General features: G+C 42.8%; 2 protein-coding genes across 13 annotated transcripts in view; both read right to left on the bottom strand.

The window, feature by feature from the left end:
- Positions 1-4,112, bottom strand: part of GDPD1 (glycerophosphodiester phosphodiesterase domain containing 1) — a 42,384-nt gene extending 38,272 nt beyond the window's left edge. For all 9 annotated transcript variants that reach the window (XR_010923204.1, XR_010923203.1, XR_010923205.1 and 6 more), the window contains exon 1: positions 3,925-4,112. Coding sequence is in view for 2 of the 9 variants with exons in the window: in XM_067565764.1 (XP_067421865.1) it covers positions 3,925-4,060 (136 nt within the window). In the remaining 7 variants the exon portion in view is untranslated. The remainder of the gene's footprint in view (positions 1-3,924) is intronic.
- A 481-nt stretch (positions 4,113-4,593) lies between these two features.
- On the bottom strand, positions 4,594-24,785 carry SMG8 (SMG8 nonsense mediated mRNA decay factor). Of its 4 annotated transcripts, XM_067565769.1 has the most exons (11): positions 24,202-24,328; positions 22,996-23,110; positions 22,362-22,515; positions 21,545-21,667; positions 20,001-20,240; positions 19,767-19,862; positions 18,142-18,254; positions 17,958-18,017; positions 17,776-17,872; positions 16,574-16,678; positions 11,395-11,487 (listed from the first exon to the last, which is right to left on the bottom strand). In XM_067565769.1, the coding sequence occupies exons 2-10, from the start codon at positions 23,103-23,105 to the stop codon at positions 16,610-16,612; spliced, it is 1,062 nt and encodes a 353-aa protein (XP_067421870.1). In that variant the 5' UTR covers positions 23,106-23,110; positions 24,202-24,328; the 3' UTR covers positions 11,395-11,487; positions 16,574-16,609. The 4 variants fall into 4 exon arrangements, with proteins under 4 accessions (XP_067421867.1, XP_067421870.1, XP_067421869.1 ...); XM_067565768.1 differs by lacking the exons at positions 11,395-11,487; positions 24,202-24,328 and adding an exon at positions 24,610-24,785 and having other exon boundaries at positions 15,544-16,678; XM_067565767.1 differs by lacking the exons at positions 11,395-11,487; positions 24,202-24,328 and adding an exon at positions 24,114-24,138 and having other exon boundaries at positions 15,544-16,678.
- Positions 24,786-24,804: the final 19 nt, after the last annotated feature.

Consider the following 24,804-nt stretch of genomic DNA (forward strand, 5'->3'; position numbering starts at 1 on the left):
CACAGTCCTCTTTATAACAGCTGTTAACATATTTGAAGACTTGTCAGGCTCCCCATCAATCTTCTTTTCTCAAGAGATTATAATAGGTCCAGTTTTTTTAACCTTTCCTCATAGGTCAGGTTTTCTAAGCCTTTTATATCATCACTGTTCAGAAATTTTACACCTTCTTTTGTTCTGATATTTACACAGAGCTAATTCAAGAGCTGTAAATGAAATTCAGCCCCAGAAGAGAGGTAAAAAAGGGGATTTGGAGTCTAAAGCCTTGCCTATATTCAAAGTTGCACCAGTTTAATTTAAATGTATGACTTTAAACTGATTTACTTAAACTACAGCAAGGCTGTGTGTGGACCCATTTAATTTGATTTAAACATGGCTTATATCAATGTAGCTTAACTCAATTCCTCAGATAGGGTAAAGCCACACAGGGCCTTAGTGATGAGAACAAGAACTTTGAACTGTCTTTAACTTTGACTGCAGCTTACCATCTGTTGTAGGAACACAGCCCATAGGTCCAAAATGCAAAGTGAATACAAAGGCAAAAAATCAAATTAATCTTCACTGGCAGCATCCTGACATCTCTAGGCAGGAAATCCATAAATAAGGCTTTAAATGACTGGTGTGACAAGCTGCATGGCACGGATCGTGGTGAGACAAATAGGTTGGCAGCAGACAATCATGCTTGTGGTGCTTTTGGGAAGCAGAAAGAATAGTTTAAAGAACAGCCAGAGCAGAAAGTTGGTTGAAGATTCCAAAGGCACTGGAGTGAACACAGAACCCGACAGCCAAAGGAGGTATCTAAACTAGATTTGAGCTTTATTGCCAAGTCTGCTGCCAATCAGATTCCTAGAATAGTGGTTTCTACCAGTTGATGTCAGCTAATTATGTAGTGAACAAAGAGAATATTACAGTAGTCTAAATGGGATAAAATAAAAGCATTGGCAACAAACAAAAAACAGCAAGAAAAATGGGAGCTGCTCCCTAGCAACATATCTAAAATGACCAGGGATTTTCTACAGCAGAAAGAGGAGTCAGATGTCAGCTGAGGGCATGATTCCTCCTAAGGTTTCAAGCATGTGAGAAGGCTACACAGATGCCATGACAGATAGAAAATTAAAACTGTTGTCTAGATACCCATAGTATTATCTTTTTTGCTTGAATTCTATTTTAAAACATTTATAGTCCAAGCCTTATAAGGTTAGCAAGCAGGACAAAGGTACTCAGAGGCCAAAGTAAACGACATGGTGCAAGAACTTAGACAGCAGAAGGAAGATTAAAAAATGTGCATCTACGTAGTGTAAGAATGACATTTAAGATTATGCTGATGGGTCATATTACCCAGGGGAAGCAAGTACAGTTTAATGAGAAGAAATTCCTGTGACACATCTAGGACACACAAAGTACCTAAGTGCTCTGCACCAGTAGTTCTCAGAAAAACTAAGTTTAATCAGACAATCCTGACAAAGATCACTGTTTAAAAAAAAAAAAAAGTTCTCTCTGCCAGGGCCAATAAAGATTTTACCTTGAAAAAATATTGTCCTAAGCTCTTTCAATTAAAGGATTCATCTCACTCTAACTAATATAGATAATTGCTCAAGTACTCATTTTACCGTTGTTTCTCAATACTACATAAGAAATTAAGGATTAATGGTAAATTACACACCTAATACCACAAAAAATGTTAAAATTTTACCTGCTATATTTTTACGTTCCTCATCAGATCAACCATTCCTCCCCTTCTTCCAAGCCTACTTTCTCTTGTGCTAAGTGCCCAAACTCAGAAATACAAAAGGCTACAGTTAACGGTTGAGACAAAGCTTTCTGAGTTTGTAGGAAGGAAATCTGGGTGAGCGCCCGAGGACTAATTAAACCTTCTCTATGGAATTACCATCCATCATTCATATTCCCTGAAAACGTCTGTTGTAAGGTTTTGAAAAAGGATTCCTAGTTCTGCAACACAATTTCCATGAACTAACTTGTGACAGAGGAACTGAGACAAGAAAATTAAATGCTGCGATGAATCATCTTCCTTCCTTGGAAGTGCAAAAGCTGGGTTTACTATATGTGTTCTGACATATTACTTGTCTAGGTACCCCTCCACAGAGAGGTATTTTTTGCTTACTTGGTATATCAGATACATAGCCAAAGATCCAAACAAATACAAAGACCTATTTCTCTGGCATACTTGGCATTGAGCCAAAGTGACCACATCTAGAGATTTTCATTTCACATTCTACTTTTGAGAACAACAGTGTAGGGCAGAAGAGGGCCACATATACAGCCAGTATATGAAGGTAGTTAGGAGATGACAGAATTCTATAAAAACATATATGAAATAAGAAGGCCCCCCTTCCCCAACATTGTACAAGTAATAGTCTCAGTATAAATCCCCAATGACCACAAGAAAATATCATTCATCATCAATTAAAAACATACGAACTGGATGTCTATTTGCAATGAACTGGCTGCTTTCCAATGCTTTCAAAAGGGGCTGCTACTCAATCTACATAGCCTGCATGGATAGGCACAGAATTCTAGCATAAAATATAAGAAATGGCTCAGTTACTGATCTTTCAGATTTATCATTTTAAAATTTAGACAAATGGAAGATTATCTACAAATAATGGACAAGGACTTCTATGCAGGTGCTGTAAACTGAGATAGATAAAAACTCTCCTACCTAAAGCCAAGGTTGTGGTGTTTTTTGAAGGGTTAGAGTTTGATCAGCCATCTCAGTGCAGAGAAATTCATACAGGTTAAGAGACATCTTGATTTCTGAATTTCATAGTGGTAACACAGTAAGGTCCTGACAATATAGCCAAAGCAGTAGACTGAAGAAGTTTTATTTCGCAAAACACTATATTATATATATCCAACACACTTCTCAAAATATCAGTCTTTTATGGTGAACTAAAAGCTGTTGTTGTATCCTGAACGTTGTACTACTACTCCAGTTGCACTACACAGCATATACACTGTCCTTCATTTGGGTAAAGGTTGTTAGTGTAAGTGCCTAACAGATAATTCGTCTTCCATAAAATAGTTCTCTTTTAAAGCTGCTGCTTGTTGCAAATACCTAGGAGGTAAATCAATAGGCTGGTTGTATATTAACATACCATGAAAAACACAATATGTACAAAATTACTTAGGTCAACCACCAATCAGAAATGTAGATTTTGTAAAAAATGAGGTTTTGGCAAATGTTTCCATTATTTTAATAGGACCCAGAAGTCTGACTCCCAATGCCCTGCTCTCACCACTAGATCGCACGTCTCACAACGAGAAAACGCAGAGTCAATCTCGGCCCGGTTTCAGCGTGGGGTGGAAATCACCAAAACGTGGATTCCACGCAAAGCCTGGCGGCTCCATGAGAGATTCGCTTGGAGTCCGAGGTTTGGATGAACGCCGAAACCAAGGGCAATTAGGCGGCGAAGTCTGTGGGGGGAGGGGGAAGGTAAAAACGGGGTGCGGGGAGAAAGCTGAGCGGGGAGCCAGTGTGAACTGAAGTCGCTGGGTTTCACGAAGCCGGGGCACAGGGCACGGCCATCCCCAGCCGAGCCGAGCCGAGCCAGCCCAGGTAACAGGCAGAGGAGCGACGCGTGCCACCATCACAGGCAGAGCATCAGCGGAGGTGACAACCAGCCCTTGGCGGCGCGGCCCGGCCCGGCCCGGCTCACGCCCTGCAGGCTGGGGGGCTACTGACCCGCACCGGCTCCCGCCAGAACAATGCCCGGGCCATCGGGGGGTGGGGGGCGTGAATCCCCCACCATCTTGCCGGGGAGAGAGGTAACCCCTCGGCTCCTTAACGGCCCCCCCGCGGCGAGAGGTGACCCCGCGCCCCTCACGGTTATGGCGGGAAACGTCCCATTCCCCCTTCCCAGCCCCCCGCCGCCGCCGCCCGGGTCCCGAGCCCTTCCCGCGCCTCACCGCCGCGGTGGGAGATGTGCCGGCAGCGGAAGCGCTGCCGCTTGGGCCGGTGTAACAGCGTCGGGCACTTGAGCAGCAGCGCCGAGGTGAGAAGGTAACCGCCCAGCGTGGAGAGCAGACACAGGGCAACCGCCATCCTGCCCGCTCCCGGCGAGCCGCCGGCCGGCCTGCTCTTCTCAGGAAAGGCCCGCCCCGCGCGCAGTCGCAGCCGCAGCCACCCCCCCGCCTCCGGGCGGAGAACGGCGCAGCCGCAGACGGGAAGGGGATGGGACTAGGAGCCCTTCCCCCCTCTGGCTGTGGGAAATCATCGCTCGCCACCCATTTTCTAACCACCTGGGGACTCAACCCCCCCCCTCCGCCCCCATATACACTGAGGGGGATTAACCCCTCACCCCCTGCCTGTACACCAAGGATTTAACCCCTTGCAGGGGACTGAAACCCCCCCACAACCTCCCTGAGATCATTCCCTGCCCCACACACAGAAAAGGGAAATTAACCTCACCCCCACTCTACCTGAGGGGACCCGCCCCCAGAGCATCAGGAGGTGGATTAATCACCTCCCACCAGATGGGACTAAAGCCCCAGCCTCTGTCTCCCCTGAGAGGGCTCTTCCCTCCCCCTCCAAGAATTAACTTCTACTTTGCTTCCTCCCTTCATCAGAGGACTGTGATCTCTTTCTTTCCCCATCCTTAGAGGGAGATTAAACCCCAGTCCCTGTCACCTAGCACCAGCATAGGGGACCTTATGTCTTGGAAGGGATTCCCCCCTCCCATCCCTTATAGGTGAAGGGTTTGCTCCCATTTCATCCCAGCAGGGAGTGCTCCTCTCAAGGGCTTCTTGTTGCTTGAATTGGAAGCAAACTGTATTTTGGCCATTTAATACATGTAAAAGTGCACTAAACCCAGTCTGCATGTACTGACCATGCATGAATTTATCAATTATGGCAAAATCTGGGTAGTTATTCTACAGTGACAACATAATCTACACCATTTTATTCTTGATAAACTATTTCCACTCCACTTTTTTCCTCAAATGAAACTGATTACCTTTCTTTAAAGTTCAGTAATTTACGATCAATGACAGCATATACAGAATCTGAATACAAGATTGACTCTGAAAACCAAGCCTTTAATTTCAGAGTTGGGTGGGGGAGGGGAAGGGGGAGAGAGGAAGCCTTCTAGGGGGTCAGCTCCTCTTATCTCTCTACAAATGTGTTCTTGTACATAAGTACTATACTCCAGAAGCACCTTTCACATACGATATTTGTACAGGCATTTTACAAATGCTACAAGCTGTTTCGGTTTCCAGTTCAATTTTCCTCTTCTTCCAGTAACAGTCTAAACATCATTTCAGTTTCTGTAGGCAAATTTCTTCCCTCTTACTGGTGTTTCTCTATTAAATTGCCACAAGAAGCAGTTTGGACAATTTAATAATTTGGCTCCTGCTGGCATCTTCTATTCCAGGATCTCAAAACACTTTCTAAACTTTCATGCATTAAGTCACACAGCACTCCTCCGAGACTGAGGGAATATTATCCACATCTGATAGTTCAGAAAACAGGCCAGACACTTTAATAAATTACTTAACATAAAGAAATAATTGGAAGGGAAAAGAACCCACTTCTCACAATTCCAGCTCTGTACTTTAATCACCATAGGAGTGCAAATTAGGAGAAATTCCAATTCTTTGATATGTGCTTCTAGGTTTTATTTGTTTTTTAATTTTTAAACTTGTTTAAGAATGGGTTTCAGTTTTTATCATTTTGTCTTTTATTTTTAAGCACACCTAACCTTGACTCAGGAGTAGAAGCAGATTTCTTATAGCTATGGCACTGGATAGATAATTTTCAAAAACAAGATGTGGTTCTCTGACCACAAATGTAGACATGTTTTAAAAAATATTTTAAAAAAAAGTCTGACCTCAATGAACAGAGTTCCTGACTGATGGAATTGAGACAAATCCAAAAATGATAAAAGATATCTGTAATTACATTTTACAAACTCAAACACAAAGTTTCTGTTAACATCACAATAAGAGATCCATGTTTTTTATTTAAAAAGTCAGGTTAGACATGCAGAAAATGTTTCTCATCTCAGTTTCCTTTTGACAAATAAAAGGCTTGATTCCAAGCAGGGGTAAATTTTATATAAGTTTCTAAATATGTATTATGGACATGCTGACGACTCATCAAAACATGTATGGACACAGGCTCAGTCATATAAAGATAAAACAGCTCTTTTTAATTTCCTACATATGAAAACTGAATAGGTAAAAAGAGAAAGTTCACAAGTTCCTTTCTCCACTTTGATAGATCAGATCTTTATTCTGAATCTGGACCCTATTCACTTTACATGCAGTGGTTTTTCTATACCAGCAGTGATTACTATTTAAGTACCAACAGTCAGGAATCAAAATCCATCATTTGGATTGAGAAAACAAGTCACCATAAACCAAGACCAATGTACCAGAATAACTCTTATTGCGTAATGGCTTTTAGTATTCCTCGAACAACCTTATAACTCATTAATTGCTGGTTTTCTTTTGGAGGAAAACAGGGTCCACGGTCTGTCACATAAGCGTAAGGGAATCGCAACACCCACAGTCCATCAGGCGGGAGGGTTATTTCCTGTTTCTCCGGGTAAAATATAGGGCAAGGTGGAGGCCCTGGTTGAACCTGAAAAAAACCAACAGAGTAGGAAATATGTTAAGTGTTTCAAAAGATAAAATTAACTATTAGAATAAAACCATCCCAAATAACTAAATCCACATTGGTCTAGTAAGTCTCTACTAAAATAAAGTTTGAAGCTACTTTAGCACATTTCTAGAAGACAGTAATTAAATGCTGTTCTTGCCAGAAAGGAAATAAGTCTCAAACCCCGGTGTGATCAAGATGCTGAATTTATTTAGGGATCCCGTTACTTCTCTGTAGTGCAGACAAGACTAAACTGTTTCAACTGTGATCTCAAATTGTTCTACCACCTTAGATTTTTCAGGACTGTAGCATGATTCAAGAGCACTTAAAATACTGTTTGGTATCAACTGCACCAGAAGGCTGAGCTGTGTCTTAACCATGTCAAACTGATGTGTTGTAATTGTTTCCTTCAGCATGTTAGATTTTCACAGGATGGACAAGGGCCTTAGAAATCATATCACTTACTGGCATAAGTATCACTAGCTGATTTAGCATTTTCCCTGCCATTTCATCCACTTTCACCCCTGAAGGGGAATTTTGAAACTCACCATTTGGGCCTGATCTTGTAGTACATACACAGGCAAAATGCATGGAAGTTAAATGTGAGTCTGAAAGAAAATTGTATCTTAACCACTAAAGTGAAGTTACCAATTATAAACACAAAATGCAGTGTCACTTCACTGCTGTGTGCGTCTTTACACATCACTCCTTCTCCTTGAACTTGCAAAACACAAAACAGTTTAGTATGTGGGTCTTTTTAAGGTCTCCTCTAACACAGGTTCTGTTTGCTTTGTAGGAATAGAACACTGGAAGGGACCTCAAGTCAGTGAGTCTAGTCCCTTGCTATCACAAGCAGTCCAGTCATAAGATCCTGTTCTTAAACTTATCAAGCTCCATCTTAAAATTAAGTAGGTTGTTTGCCCCCACTACTCTTATTGGAAGGCTGTTCTAGAACCTCACTCCTCTGATTGGAAACATTCTGAATTTCTAACCTACAGCTCAAATAGCTCTTCTCCATCTCTGATGTTTACTTCTGAATGTATTGATAGACAGCAATCATACTTCCCCTCAGCCTTCACTTTACTAGGCTAACCAAGACATCTTTTAGTCTCCTCATAAGATAAGCTCCGCATTCCCCAGATCATTCTAGTAACCCTTTTCTATTCCAGTTTGAATTAATCTTTCTTGAACATGGGTGTATGAACGATCCCAGGACATTTTTTAGGGGAGTAGATGATTTCTCCCCACAAATGATGTATAACATACTGTGTGCTGGCATTTCAGTGGCGTTGTATTACATACATTAGGTACCAACACATGAACATTTCTGCCCTATTTTACAAAGTGTTATATAAATGGTAAGATTATTCCATGACAGAATACTATAGGTAAGGATATGATTCTGTCACAGATGTCATAGATTCCATGATTTCCAGGACGTCTTCTGGGGCAGGGTTGGAGCAGCTGTTAGGCCCAGAGCTGCCGCCCAACAGCTGACCACTAGCCAGCCCCGGAGCACAGGCTTAGATTGGATCAGCCCCCCTGGGGCTGGAGCAGCTGCAAGCCCCGGCAGCTGTTTTTCCCTCCTCCCGCAGGGTATTTTTAGTAAAAGTCAAGGACAGGTTGCGGGCTTCCAGGAATTTTTGTTTATTGCCCGTGATCTGTTCCTGACTTTTACTAAAAATACCCGTGGCAGAAACTTAACCTTAACTATAGGAAAGCACATCTTGTTCATAAGTCATTGCTTTAAAAATATATATATAAAAGGACGTAAATTGGCACATATATCAATTTTAAAGATCAATTTCCTTTTCCCAGCATCTAGAAATAGATTAAAATGACATCTTTTTCACTCCTACAGATTCTCCTTGTCCCCAGAGTTCAGAGAAGAATTGAAGATAAAAATCCATTTTAGCCATGAATCATCATTTTTCTTTGTAGACATTTTAATATTTAATTCTTATGTTCCCATTGCTCAGTAGTTATTTTTAAAAAGACAAAGATTATTCTGGTGCATTTTCATACAAGCTTCCCCACACCACCATTGTACTCAAACCTTATCTGTGGGGACTCTCCTTAAAGAATGAGAAGGGACATTCAGTCCTTGGCTGAACATATCAAGAAGCATGCCCAATGCGGTGGTGGTTTACAGGATGTCTGTCTGCTGAGAATTACTGAACTAAAGCTGGCCTGCGTGAAATGGGTTTGGTGGCAACAATAACTTTCGGCCAGTACCAATTTGGATTGACCTAAAGAACATTATTTAAATCCTGGTTCAGGTTGGAAGGAACTTCTTGGATCATCTACCCTCCCTCCCCCCACGCAATGATGAAGGATCCTACCTTACTTTTGTGTCTTTTTGTCCCACAATAAGAGTTTTTAATACACTTTTTACCGTTATATTTTACTATTCCTAGTCACTTAGAAATAGCTAGATTCTATTTTTAATTTCTTACCTGCGGAGTCAGGATTATCTGCAGTGGAGCATCTGGCACCACGACAAAGAGTCTTATAAACTGAGCATAATATGGTTTAAGTCCTCGTCCCTGAGTTGATGAGAGGATGTATAAGGGCATATCAGAATTAAGGGCTTTTATAGCAGATTCCTTTGGCCCACCTCCCATCACTTTCATGACTTTATCAGGCCCTGAACACATGAACCTCCGACCACGTGCATCTTCATATTCAAATCCAACAAAGGCTCGAGCTATGTCATCCCTCCGCCTTCCTCTTCCCATTACAACTGCATTTCGTTTCCCAGGAACAGCTTTATTAGGAGCAGGCCAGGAATTAGTGTCTAGATCTCCCTCATCTTCAGCTCTTGTCCTGATAACAATGTCCCAAGGCATTAAGTAGTTTGTTCCTGGGATGAAGCCCTGTTGGTCTAAGCCTGTGTGGAAGTTATAAGCCTTAGCAGGGCCAAGTTTGACCAATGACCAGCTAGAGAATTTGGGAAGAAGGCCCTTAGGGCAATTAGAATGGAGCATGCCAGGGAGATACTCAACAGTGGATGCCTGGCGATCAACCAAGCTTGGCCTCTTCTCGCTTTTAGACTCTGCAGCTTGCCCATGAGCCTCTGCATTGTCTCCTCCACCTTGAGGATCCGCTGGGTAGGTGCCCAGGCTATCCATCGATTGACCCAGACTAAGGGCTAAGCTCAGGCTGGTGCTCTCTCCCTGGGTTTGAGGTTCTTTTTCTTTAATTTTCTCAACTTCTCCTTCTGGAGGGGCAGGTGAGGAATCATTCTTTGCTGGTGCTGGATCAGGTGTACTTGGCTGAAATATTGGGAAGTTGATGTGGTCCAGTTTCCCACAACACTTCTCTTCCAGCAGCTGTGAAAGATGGAACACAGTTAACTTGCCATCTGTAGTCTCAATGTTCACATAGCTCAGAATCACAAAACTAACTGAATGCAGTTTAATATATTAAGCTATAGTATTAACAAGTCAATGCAACCTAGCCCCCCCTAACCCCCCCAAAAAATATTCAGAGGTTCTCTTTGGTGAAGTGGGAACCAGATCACTTCTGAACGAACTAGACACTGTACACATAACCATTATGCTTAGGCCTGGTCCACATAGTCTGTTTGTTTTTTTTACTAGTATAACTATTTTGGTTAGGAATATGATTTTCTACACAAATAGTTAAAAATCAGTGCAATCCCTAGTGAGGATGCAGTTATATTGGAATAAAGGCACCTTATACCTTCCCTTACAAGCTACACCTTGATACAGTTATTGGTGAACGCCCGACTGGAAGGTAATGAGTTGTACGGCTTTTATCCTAGTAAAGTCAACGTGGTACAAATTTATGATTGTAGAAAAGCCCATACTTCGCTGCTTTCATAGAAAATCAATAGGTTGTTCACCAAGCTGTTCAGATGGCTTGGGTCTGATCCTGCAATATACTGAGTACTCAACTGCTGTTAAGGCAACAGGAGTAAAAGCTGGTTGGGTCTTACAGGAGCAGGATAAGAAAAAAGTAGTACTTAAATAGTTTAAACCTCCCTTCTATCTGCTCTCTTGCTATCCGTCTCCCACGCCACCCTTTTCACTTAAGTCTCTCCTTGTAGTCAGAGGACTCACTTCTCCTCCTTCAAATCCCTCTTTAAAATGTAGTCATGCAAAGACCATTTTAAAAAAAGGCTCTGCAGTACTCCCATACCAGCTGTAACTTTCCTTGGAACACCAGGTACTAGTTGTGTCTGAACTATTTTGTCTGTCTCAGAACTAGGCTCATATTCTGAAGCTAGAAGGGACTTTTATGATCATCATCTCACCTCCTGCATAACACAGGCCATAGAACTTCACCCAGTAATTCCTGCATCAAGCCTATAACTTCTATTTCAGATATAAAAATATATAATTCATATAATTTATAAGATAAATTTAAGATATAATTTAGACAGATAACCAGTCTTGATTTACAGCTTTCAAGTGATGGAGGATCCACCACGTCCCCAGGCAAATTATTCCTACAGTTAATTACCTTTGCTATTAAAAATGTGCACCTTATTTTTAGTCTGAATTTGTCTGGCTTCAGCTTCCAATCACTTTTTCCTCTTCACCCCCATAGGTATTTATAGACCACCACCAATTCATTTCTTACCTTTCTCTTTGGACTTCTCAGGATAAGCTGTGCCTTCTTTGTAAAGCACAAGCACAGCTGTGGCTTAATACATACGAATATTTCCTTTTGAATAAAAAATGGCAAACTAATGATTACCTGATAGAAGTCATAATTGGCTGCTTTGATATCAAAGGGATCATCCCGGGGTGCTTGTTTTCTTCCACAGTTACAGGCACCAGTGGAGCGAGCCCGGCTGTTGTGATATAACACTGGAGGATTTCTATCTGGCTCTGGTTTTTCCCCTGAAAAAGTAACAAGATTAATTCATGTTTGCTTCACCCCATCTGCAGAGTTGCTTGTTAATTTGACTACCTTCGATCCTCTTCTGCAATAATCTCTTCATACTTTCCCCTCACCCCCAAGTTACTTTCCAACAACGCCAATTTATCATGCAATTTTCCCCTTCCCTGTGTTTGTTATACAACCAGTTACAAAAGCTGTGTACACACTGAGCTGGCTTTCCTTGCCAATTGCTTGTTGTGCAGGATGTGGAGCTGCTATGTAATAATTTATGATTAAATGTAGTTTTCTCTCTAACCAAGCTGAGTTCAATAGTCTGGCTTGCAGATGAGGGTTGGAAGTCCCCCAAAGGGTGATTCAAGCAGAGGAAACTGGAATACAGAAGTCTGGATGGATAAGAAGATGGTCTCTGAAAGACAGGAGAAAGTGAGGCACAGACTGCTGGGGAGTAGACTGAACCCCAATCCCTAGAGACAAAGAGATCAAGGATAAGTTTTAGTGGGCTGCAATCCACTTCGCCAGATGCACCTGCCAACCCACTTCATCAGATGCATGACGTCAGGTGCATCTGACGAAGTGGACTGTAGCCCACAAAAGCTTATGCCCACAGAAATTTGTTAGTCTTTAAGGTGCTATAGGACTCTCGTTGTGTTAATCACAGGCACTGAACTCAGCTGTGGCTGCAGAGTAATCATGGGTGGTACACAGGGTGCTGTAACCCAGCATCCAGATTTACGAGTGTGAGAATTGTGTTAATCCTCTTGCCCAGACTAACTCATATCGGGATGCTCTCAAACAGATTCAAAGGTGCAGCTAGTTCTCAACCATGACACTTTACTAGGTCTTGCTTGAAAGAACAAATGTTTCTTCTGGCAGTGACACGCACACGCACGCATATACATCTACCTTGCAATTTCTATTCATTGAACAGTACAACTCTACATATACTGATCTTTAAAATACTATTTGCTCCTCTCTAGGAAACCATCTTTCTTAAATATGCTTCCTGCTAGAAAGGATGTATGTCCAACTAGCATGGAGAGAATTCAGCTAATAATGGGCCCAATCCTGCAATCCTTATTCACACCAAGTAGCAATTAGGGTTTGTTTTTTTTAAATCAAAGTTACATATGGGGGGAAATGGATGGCACGAAGGACTGATAATAGAGTATGGAGCCTTTAACTCTAGATAAGTGGTTCTAATAACATGTTACAACCATCTGATTACTGTTTTCTGTCCTCTATGAAATTAGTTTGCTGGTCCCATCCCATATATATACATTGCATACAACACCATCACAACTGGTAGTCTGTACACAACAAGAACTGAACAGACCATGGAAACTCAACTATTTTCAATTCCTTGGAGTGGTCACTCCCAATCAGAATTAGGCAAATTATCAGGGCAAAATAGGGGAAGGCTACACCACCACCTTTGCTATAACTATCCCTTCAATAAATAAAGAAATGGAATCTTGTCTAGACCCATAAATCCTGCACCTTTCATAAACATTAAAATCAGACACAAGATTGATTTTTATAGTCTATGATTCATGATACTTAATGGTATCTCTTTTAAAATAAAGCCAGTTTTAAAATGTGATGGTCAGTCAGATAGGAAAACATTTTACGGCTTAAAACTTGTAAAGGTAAACTGCAAAAAAGGATCCTAACACAACTGAGCTTAGTTACCTGATTTTGGGAGTAAGTGAAATTTATGCACGCAGTGCTGATCAGTTAAACTTCGCTCCTCACAGAGCTGATGCCCATTGCTCCAGAACTTGTAACAGTCTTCGTGAAGTTGCATGGCATACTTGTGAAAGGCTGGTCCCCGGGCATGTTGGCTGTACACACGCAAGGCTTGTGCCAGCTGATTCTTATGAACTGTCATGGTGTAGTTATGGGGCAGGTTGGACTGGTAGGCACTGTGAGCCATGGGGAGAGCCTTTTGGCAACGGTTTTCAGAAAACTTGGTGTCTATATCTAGGTACCCTTCCAAGACTTTGATGCTGCCCATAATTTTGGAGGTCAGTTCCCCAGTGAGGGAAGCTGGGTCATCATCTTTCCCCTCAATGGCCACTTCATATAATTTCTGAGCTGCAGCAACCCACTTCTGATAAGTAGGAAGTTCAAAGTGAGAGGGCTGAGGATTTCTCCCCACGCTGTCATCGAAGCCTTTCTTGCTTAGCACCAGCTCCACATGCTGCCACAGGAACTCCTTGAGGGTGCAGTCCACCAGCTGCCCAGAGGAGCTGGAGCTGCTACTGCTACTCTCAACATGGAAGGATAGCTGCTGCCTGCCATGCCTCATCATCTGGTATCTCCTGGGCCCCACCAAGGTGGGTGCCAGCAAGGAATCCGTCTCTTTCGTGGTGCAATTGCTCCTGAGCTGCTCCAGCAGCATGGCCACAGGATCCTCTCCATCCTGAGCCCCACCGGCCACAATGTAGACAAAGGCCTGGTTAGCAGGCACAGTGAAAAGGCAGTTGATGCTCTGGTTGGTCAGCACCCGACTCTTACGGAAGATGCGGTAGATCTGGTCCTCCAGGGCATGCTGCAGCCTCCTCTTGGGCGAATGTTTCTTGGGTGGGGGCTTCTCCAGCTGGCTGCAGAGGTCCTGCCCCCTGCCTGGTAGGGGGTCCACCTTCAGGGCCCCATTAAGTTGGAAGAGGAAGAGAAGGCGGGGCGGGCACGGCCTGCAGTTGAGTTTCCACTCCTTGCCAACCGGGCAGTCCTTGATGGCAGCTTTGAGGGAGGGCAGCACCTTCTGCCTCAGCCCGTCCAGGGCCCTGAAGACACGGTCGTAGGTGATGTCGAAGGAGCAGGTGGGGTGCACCAGCAGCAGGATGTGGCACACGGAGAAGAGGTAGAGGAGGCTCAGGCAGTGTAGCTTCTCCTGGTGCTTCCAGAACTCATGGGCCTCGGCATGGGGCAGCGGGGCCGGGCTGCCCGGGGGGTGGCCGAGCCCCGAGCCCCTGGCGTCCCCGGCGCTGAGGTCCCTGCAGGCCTGCAGCAGCTGCGGGGTGTCGCAGATGGAGGTGAGCACCAGGTACAGCACCTTGCTCTCCTGGCTGTAATAGGCCTGCAGCAGGTTGTAGTCCTGGGCGTCGGGCTCCCCTTCTCCGGCCTGGGGCTCCCCGCCAGCCCCGGGCTCGGCTCCGCCCGGCCCCGCGCTCTCCCGCTGGAAGAGGGGGAAGACCTGCCGGTCGCAGACGGTGCTCACCAGCGCTGCCTTCTCGGAGCTCAGCTGCAGGGCCGTCTTGCCGAAGATGCCCACCACGCACAGCTCCTGCTCCTTCTCCTTTTCCTTCTCCCCGGGGGCCGGGGCGCCCTTCCCGCCGCCGTCACCCCCGCCCTCCTCCGCCCCGCCCAGCAGCAGCTCCCGCAGGCTCACCGGCACGGTCATCCCTCCGCGCGCAGCAGCTCCCTGTCCGGGAGACATGGAGGGGCGGGTGGGAGCGGAGCTACTACTGAGCATGCGCCACGGCAGAGCATGCGCGGTAACAGCGAAGACGCCGATGGTGTTACTGCGCACGCTCACCGCTCCGGGCGACGCTGAGCGCTGGAAACGCAGCTGCCCTCACCTTGCCCTCACACTCGGCTGCCGGAGCCACGTGGGTTGCGTTGTGTGGGTGAATGAAGTGGCGGAGAGGAGGAGATGGGGGAAAGCACTAAAGCAGGGAAGATGTTCAGGGAGCAGATGGGTGCTGCCCTATCAAACAGCAGCACCACGAGGAGAGAGACTAGACCAGGAGACTTGCATCCAGCAACTCTCCTTCAAATCACCCGCACCACAACCCAGAGGAAATATGTCCCCGGGGAGCCCAACTTCCACAACGGGCCTGCAAACAATTGTCTAGCACCGTAAGCCTTCCAGCGAGCAATGGGGTGACCTTTCTAGGTTATGGAACAGAGCAACAGGTCTGATGGATCTTTCTACTGCAACTAGCAGAAGCCAGATCAAGCAGAATTTGAGTAGAAGGAATTTCCACTTCTTCCACCTCATTCCCCCTTGAAACTTTGCATAATCAATCAAAAGGAAATAAACTCCAGCCTGTCAACATTCATGTTTATTTTTATATATAAAAAGAAGGATCAGGGCTTTTTAGTGGCTTAATTTCAAGTTAAAACTGTAGCTGTTTTGGAAACATACAGTATACAGAGGCTAGATACTATTGAGGTTTACATAGTTAATACAATAGGAAATGTGTAATCAAAGAGGGAATATATGCAGTGTAAACGTACTAATTATAATAAATAAGACTGGATATTAGCAGAAGGAGTTTAAGGTGGCTTATGGTAATGACATACTTGTTTAGGAACCAACATTAATTCAATTCCTATAATACCAATTAAGTCCTCTGAGCTTTCCATTTTGAAGCACTTCATTATTAGTTAATTATCACAATCTTCCTGTGAGGTCAGTATCATAAGCCAAATTTTGCAGATGGGGAAATTGAGACACATTTAGTGACCCTGCTGAAGGTAACACAGGAAGTCAGTGGGACAGCCAGGAACTTAGGAGTTCCTCACTTCTAGTCCTCTGGCTCTAAGCACTAAACAGTGCTATCTCAAACTGGGTATATTAATATAAACACAAACCAAAAGGGTACATGCTGGAAAACTGTAATTATACTTTCTTATTGAGCCACATAACTATTATTTATAAAAACTTTTGTAAACTTATTTGTTACTGGAGTCCTAAATCACTTCCTCTTTTGAATTTCTTTTTCTCGAACATCACAAATACTGCCAAAGTCATCTTTTAAAAAATGTAAATTAAATTTAAATTACTTCCTAGTTCATATGCATCTATATCAGAAAAGGACAACACTTTTTGGAAGTTTCAGCAGAAGTCAAGGTTCCAAAGGACCAAAGAGACTTCATTGTCTTCTCATCCTTTGAAGAGGTACCTCCGTCTCAAGATTGAGGCATATTAGAAGGACATTCTGGGGAAGGCTGTACTTCTGTGGATAGAAGACTTCCCATCTTGGGGACCATCAAAATGGCATTTTTTGTGTGTGCTAAACTTACTTAAAATAACAATTACCCTTAGTAATATAAAATTGGGCTTAGACAAGTAGCTACCTGACCCTCAACTGACAAAAATATTGCAGCTCAGGTTTAGTTCTGCTCATCAAAGCTGCTTGCAGTATGTAACCGAGCTGGAGAGGGAGTCTTTGGGTGAGCCATCTGTTAAAACAAGAACAAAGTTAGACTTTAGATTTTAAGTTTCAGTAATAATTATATACTTACTAGTGGGTAATTCTTATCCACTGCATCCTAAGTGTAAGCGAACACCTAGACAAAGAGGATTCTTAACATGTAAAACAGTTTTAATCCTCAGTTTCTTTCCAGTGTCAACAGCAGTCTTATGTTTATCTTTTTTTTCCCCAAGATGATGCCCAAAAAACTGCTAACATGATAGTTATGGTTCTTTCAACCCTCTGCATAGTTCCACTTGTAGGGTGTGCTCCTGCAATCACTGAGCCTCGGAGACCTCTGAAAGCATCACCTTATAGGAGCCCAACCTCACATGAGCCCCAAATGTTTGGCACCACAGTTATAGAAATGCCATGCAACCCTAATCACCTCAGTTCCTCCTCCTAAATTTTAAAATCCTATGAGAAAAGAACTAAGGGAGAAGGGAATATAGGAGGAGACTCTGTAAGGGTGTTTTCCCTCAGGTAGGAGCATTCAGAGTCCACTTTGATGAAAAATCCTGCAATACTGCCTTGCGCATCTATGTTGAGCACTTGGTTGTACTTTGAATTAAATTAAAAGATTCAAGTTTGTTTTGTACACTACAAATAAAATTTAGCACTTTTAGCATGCTATATATTCTCAAAGTACTGTACATATGTTAATTGAGTGGTAGGTAGCATGAGGCAGTGGGCTGGTTATCAGGAGACCAGGCTTACTATTCCCAGCTCTGCCCATGACCCTCTGATTAAGCATGGGCAAGTCATATCACCTTTCTATGGCTGTTTTCTCATCTGTAAAATGGGAATAATGACCCTCCTTTATAAAACTCTAAGATCTATGCGTGAAAAGTTTTATTAGAGATAAGTGTCACTATTATGAGTATTAGTAATTATGGGCTCAGCTGTGTGAGGCACCAAGGGCTTTCACCTCCCACTGACATCTTGTATGTCTGCCAAGTGCCATGCACATTAATGGCACTATCAAGCTAGTTAAATAATATTTTGGAATAAAATCTTACATTGGGTTTTTAAAACTCTGATCAAAACTTTATGCAACAAGAAGCTGGCTTAAACGCAAAGCCTTGCCTGAAATTTGCGCCTCAGTGCCTGTGTCATTATTGGCGTCAATCCTGTGCCGGTTTCCACGTTCTCTTTGTTAGTTAATGGAGTTCCACCAGGACTCCTGAAGAGATCATAAAAATTGTAGGGGGCATTATTCTTAGATTTCTGATTAGTTAGAAAATAAAAGAAAACAGAAAGGAAGTTACCTCTGAATATTGACTTTTTTAAGATGTTTTCTAAGATCTATTTGATTTTTGCTGGGAGTGCTGATAAAAAACAACAAAATATTAAAACCAACATATTTTTCAAGTACTCTCAATGATTATTATTATTCTGAACATATATTATAATTTCCCAGTAGGACATCAAAGAATGTAGAAAGTTCCTTACATTAAGAGGTTCATAATGGGAGCTGGTGGGAGTTTGGATTTAGGTCTCAGATTAATGCTTTGTAAATCAGAGACTGTAATTAATGCCCTGTGTTTCTTCATTGGTGATCCTGCCTAAAGTTAAAAAGAAAAATGTTATCAAAAATACATTTTAAAAGGCCGCACTGAACATACAACCTATTAAATATTTATACTTCACGTTTTTAGTGCACTATGGCTCATCGGCTGTTTTGAGTCATTAAGATTTGATGTGTCTTAGACAAAAATAGCCATTTTATGGAAGACTCCTGTACATACATTGTACAAGGAAAAATATCCATATATGGTTAAAATTCACACATTCATAAAGCTATAGGAAAGCTGATGCTATTGCTCTAAACTAAAATAGAACACACCATGCATTGACCCTGGCTCTCTGTATGACCCTTAACTTCTCTTAACTTAACTTCTCTTAACTTAACTTCTCTGCCTAAAATTCCACACCAGCAAAGTTAGGATAGCAATATTTACTCATGTATCTTACTGCAGACTTAGAGATAGAATGAATCAGCTGATGAGCCCAAATTCATCTTTGCTGAGAGCCCACTGAAGTTTTTGAATGAACTTTACATTAGATATAGATTTAATCCAATGTTTAAAGCACTTTGAAGATTTACTCAGATCTACTAACTATGATTATTAGCTGAAATCTAACATTTTTCATAATGTATTAAATCCAATTAATAAAGTAGTTCAGTTAACATCATTACCCCAAAATGTTTTGTCTAGAACTATAAAAGGCAACCTAAGCAAAAAATAGAGTGGCTAAGAATACAAATGCATACATTATTTAAAACAAACAGCCCACACATGAGATGGAAAAGATCAAAGGTCATAGCAGATATTCAGCAATTCAGTAGGGAGTATTGCTTGAGGCAGGAGAAACAGGTGGTGCTTAAGTTAATTTTTAGGAGGGTGTTCGAGAGTTGAACTGTCAAATGCAATTTTTCAGCTGAGCAGAGTATAGGCATCAACCTTGGTTAACACTGTGGCCTGAAAAATTCAATGCATGGTTCTAAATGAGAACAAGAGAAGTTTTGCAGAAGCCAAGAAAGGTCAGGATTATGATTCTGGTCTCTATGGCCCAGATTCTTAAAGGTATTTAGGCACCTAACCCCCATTAATTTCATTAGACCTATATCTGTATACCAATTGAGGCTGAACAACAAAAAAGATTTCTTGACTTGGCAAATGTTTGTTTATTTAGCCAGGAGTGCAATCATTATTTTTGTTAGAACAGAACTTCAAAACACAAATCCTGGGTATAGTAAACAATCCAACCAAACGGGCTATGCATGGACAGCAATCTTTCCCCATACCCAAGCAAAAGAGTTACTCCACAGCTACTACTTCAGACTTGAGGGAAGAAAAAGTATATTTGCACAGCAGAACCATTAATCCTGTACTCAGATTCCCAGTGTGCACAGAGCCCCTATGGAGCTGGGCTCCACAGGACATAGGGGTTCTGCAACTGCTGCATGAGGCTCCCACCAACACACAGTGGAACACACTGGTTTGCTAGCAGGCAGGGTTTCCCCAGAACTGCGTTATCCAGTTACACAGTTACCTACATGTCCTTGAGTTTACCTGTTCTGTTTTTGTGTAATTTTGTGTCTTCTTTAGTTTCACATTCAGTAGATCCTTGAGAGTTATTTGTATGGGTCCATCTTTTACTGATGTAGCCTGAAAACAAGGGGAAGTTGGAACAAAGGATAGAATCAGCTAATTGCATAGCTCTCATAAGATATATCTTTCCCTCACTTCATACCAAAACCCATCAAAGACCAACTGAAGAAATACAATAATTCTATTACTCTCTACCTGAAATGCTTTTGTGCCATTGCCCCTTTTGAGTAGCACAGGTGCAGGTGGTGGTGGTGGAGGAGGAAGAGGGGGTGGTGGAGGTGGAGTGGGTGCAGATGCAGGCTGTAGCACTCCTGCAGAAGGCAGGGATACTGGCTCTGCCAGGCTCATAAGTGCACCGACAGGAACAGCTAGTAATGGTTTATTGCACCTTTGGCATGGAGAGTTTTCTGAGGAACTGATAACAGTCCCATTCATCTGAGGAGGGAAAAAAAAAGACAAAATAAAAAACATTCAATTCATTGTTTAAAGAATAGGAAAGTTTAGGGAATGGAGTTCATATCTTCCACTGATCCAGGATGCCAGGCCCTTGATGTGCTTGTTATTGGAGTGACCATCCAGCTGGTTAACTACTGTTCTCCAGCCCCAAGATGTTTGCATTTCCGTGATGCTGTATGCCTAGGGTACATGAAATGTTTTGCAGTGAAAGGAGCTAAAGAAATGCAAGATATATTTTATTTACATAGGCCATATAATTTCCAAACCTGAACTTATACATTTCTCTAGCAATTCTATTCCATAATAGGGTGGGATTTTCAAAAGCATCTCTGTGGGGGCACAAGTTCCATTGACTAAATTCATTTGACCATCAAAAATTGGAGAACATTCCCTACTTTTGTTTATATGTAGGTGTGACCCAATTATATTCTACTAGACAAGCAGCAGGGGGAAATATTTAGGACCATAAGTAATAATAGTTCCTGTCTTCAGGAATTGTTATGGGCTGGAGACTTTTTAAAAAAGCAGAAAATTTCAAACAGTGACTCAGACCCCACTCTCCTTGTCCTGCGTGTGCTCCCCTGAATTTGGTGTGGCTCCACATGAACATGGTGGTCTCTCTGCATGGAGTAAGGCTGCAGCTTTCATTTAAATTGCATCTTTTACTACGGAACATTACGAACAAACATTGCCAAAACTCAATGAAGATCTTTTTTTAAAAATTCACTTCTTTTTGAAAATATTTTATCTACCATTGTCACAAACACCATCTTAAGTCATTGTAAGTTGGAGAGATGAGCAAAACATTTATCTATTTTTCCAGAGTGTGTACTTTGTGCATTTAAACAGTGCTTTGCTCTGTGTATAATCAGCGTGGCACACAAAGTCCCATTGCTGGATCAGGGCCTTATTCAACCTGTTTGAACAAGTCTTTCACACAGCCATAGGGGATAGAAAAAGCATCTTTGAAGAACAGGAATTTTTTGTTTAAAATGACTGGATATCAAGTTAATGGTGTCCCTTCAAGTAGCATATACACAGCACAAACACACTTTTAGTCTCCATCACTGACCACAGATCTTTAAATGCTTAGGCTACTGTTTTTCAACATTTTTTCATTTGTGGACCCCTCAAAAATTTTGAATGGAGGTGCTGACCCCTTTGGAAACCTTAGACATAGTCTGCAGATGCTCAGGGATCTGTGGATCACATGCTGAAAACCATTGGCTTAGGCAAATGCAAGAATAATCACGTTGCTAATGGTACTGTGACATCTGACTGACCTGGAGCACTCCTTGTAGTCTGGAAAATTCAATTTCCAGCTTTTCCACCTGTTGCCTCAGCACGTTCAGCTGCCGTAAGTAGAGGCGCGAAGGAAATATGGTGTCTTTGATGACTTCATAACTCTAAGCATCACAAAGAAACTAGAGTTAAACACAATGCACCTAAGCACCTAAGTGACTTGGGAGCACAACTCCCATTGAAAGTCATTGAAAAGTCTTCTGATTGTATTCAAATCTGCTGTTTCATTTTTTCCCCCTTTCCCATCCTTTTATCAGTGTACACCAGAAAAGCAGGCTTGTTACATTCATAAGATCTCATCTTATAATTTGCTAATTTTGAAGGTTGCAGGTGCTGTAAACTCCTAAATCATAAGGAAGTGAAGGTTGGGCCATGTTTCTTTGGAAAGGTGTTGTCCTGCAGTTTCTCAATAAGGTCTCTAATTTTAATCCTGAACTCCACAATATGTTTTTTGTCTGACCCATCAAGGTCATGCACTAACATTTCCTAGGGTATTAAGAGTTGCAAACTGAGACCTATGTCATTGCAAATCCTCTGAATATTGTATTAAAGTCTCCAACTTCACATATAATCTCATTTTCACAGTAATTTTGGTTATTTTTACCATACCTATTCCTCCAACAGATACCTCCACTTGAATTTTAATAATTCCTTCCAAATCTTTCACTAGACAGATTCTCAAATAACCAGAATTAAACTTTCACCTTAATTTTGGAGTTAGATGCAGTACACATGCACAGAGCACTATGGTAATCTCACACAGGCTGAGATTTAGAAATAGAGATTTAGAAAACATACCTGTGCAACACTGTTTTGGCACCACCAGTACAAAGACAATGCTGTCATTGCCAAGGGCCTTACTGCATCTTTTACACTGGGGAGGGCTACTGGCCAGATTGAGAAAGTGCTACTTTGGCTGTGGCGGGTATTTGGAGGAAGACTATCCAATAACCTGTGGAAGAAAAAAATTTCAAATTCAACTATACAAGTAAATACATCATTTTAGCCATCCAAAAATGTAAATGCAGTCAATCAGTTGATAATTTAGAAGTGTCAAATATAACAGGTGAATTTGGAGTAAACATCAGTGTTGGGGAAGGGGATGGTAGGAAAGATTGTGTTACATTGTAGAGAATATTCCTGCGCTGGCAAAGGAATAAGACCTTCCCAAAAGATTTTTCCAGGCTCTAATTGCTGAGATTTTGTGATAACTCTTTTCCAAGCCCAATTCCTGAAGCATTTAAAATTAGACTGAACAGGATATTGGAAGATGTACCAGACGGAACAATTCTGTAGCAGCCAGGCCATGAAATAGATGGAACATAACAAGTATCCTCCATCTCCAGTTTCTGTGATTCAATGTATTGTTTGGAACTAGCAATGGACCTATGAATTGGGTTAATGAGAAAAACTAAATGTAATGTGAGCTTACCTTTGAGGGAGAGGACTCAAGCACTGGAGTTTAGTGACATCGCCCTTTTTTTTCATTAGAAGTTTTGCTCGGGCCTGCAGCTTCCGCCGGCGTTGCTTATACTTCGCCATTATTTCTATGGAGCCAAGTTCAAGAGCATTTTTTAAAATCATTTTGCAATTTACTTTTTAAAAAGATATTAATGAAGTTAAAATTGCCCTTCCAATTAATTAAACTGTTCAGCTTTACTCCCTGTCTGAACAGTCAAGTACCGTGACTGTGTGCTGTTAAACAGCCACCACATGGAACCTTAGTAATTTGCTCATCCAGTACTGCCTATGCAAACAGGCATCTCAGGTTTAAGAGCAGAGAGCTGCATTCAGGCCTCTTAAAGAATCTACTCCCTTTACAAAATGCACTGCAATTATTTTTAGGTTGTAGCAGAGTTAAAATTAAACCACACGTCTCAAAGGAACTGTAGGTATCCAGTGAGGCATTCTCCTTCTTTTTAAAAAACTTGTTTGTTCACTCATTTGCTATTCAGTATTTTGCATTCTCATCATTAGAGTGAAATGGACACCGGTCTAGTGTATGCAAGGGGATCTGGGAAGCAGTTTGGGACCCTTTGCAGTAAGTGTTCCCATTAGCAATGTGGCTATTATTACAACTAGCAGGTCTCTGTTCACATGGCAGCTGCTTTCCTCTTAACTTCTAGTCAGAGAGGGATTTTCTTGTGGTTAAAGTGCCAGGCTCACACGTTTTCCCAGCTGTAGAATAGGAATAAAATCCTTTTCTCCCCCTCTTTGTTCATCTCTTGCCTACTTAGAGACACGTTCCATGTCTTACTATGTACAGCGCCTAGCACATCCCTTCGGCGCTTCCATAACACAGATAACTAGGTCCCTAGACTGCACTCCCTCCCCACGGAAGGACCCACTGGCCAGGCCTAGGAGGGCATGCATCATGCGAACCTCCCAGCACCCTTAAGCTTTCCCCAGAGGCCTCCGCCTCCCCAGCACCTCCTGGCCCCCTACATCCCCCACCCTGGTACCCCACCCAGGGGAGAGATGTCCCCCAGCCAGACCCGCCCCCGGGTGGGGGGGGGGGGTTACCAGCCACTCACCCCCTCCTTCACTTACTTTACTATTTACCCGCTCACCGGTCCCACCCCGGCTCACCTCCCTAGTCCCGCCCTGCCAATGAGATTCGAATCGCTACACCACCCACCCTAAACCAATCGCAGCCTCGCTCTCTTCCGCCTCCTAAAGAGACCATCAGGCGCTAAAGCTATCCAAACTCTGATTGGTTGCAGCGAATTCAGGCCCAGCCAGTCGGCGCCAAAACCGTACAAGTTTGGGAGGAGGGGAAGGGGAGAAGAACCAACGCCAGCAGAGCTGTCATCTGCCATCGGCACATCCTGCGCCACAGGAAGGAAAGTTGCCCCACGATTGGTTGGAAAGGTTCCAATCAGTTTGCCAGTATGTGGGGTTTACAAAAAAACCAATCAGATTAAAAAGTGGGCGGGGAGAGGCCAATAAGAGAGAAGTGGACAAGATAAACGAAAAAGAGGCATATTGCCCCCGCCCTCTGAAATAGACCAATCAGAAAACAGAGGTTCCCCTTCTAACCAATTACCTAGACCAGCTCCAATCCTAGCCAATCCCAGTTGAAGTTCACTCTCGGCCAGTCATAATTCGCGGCGCTGCCTTCTTAACCAATCACAAGGTGCAGTTTTTCTTCCAACCAATGGGCGCATTCGTTTCAGACACAGAGTTTACGTCCTTCGCCGTCCAATGGGGGCGGGTCTGTGTCATCAGAGGGCCAATCATA

This window comes from Emydura macquarii, unplaced genomic scaffold, assembly GCF_026122565.2.
Source record: "Emydura macquarii macquarii isolate MOO-44397 ecotype Brisbane River unplaced genomic scaffold, CSIRO-AGI_Emac_v2 contig_2699, whole genome shotgun sequence".
Lineage (NCBI taxonomy): Eukaryota > Metazoa > Chordata > Testudines > Chelidae > Emydura > Emydura macquarii.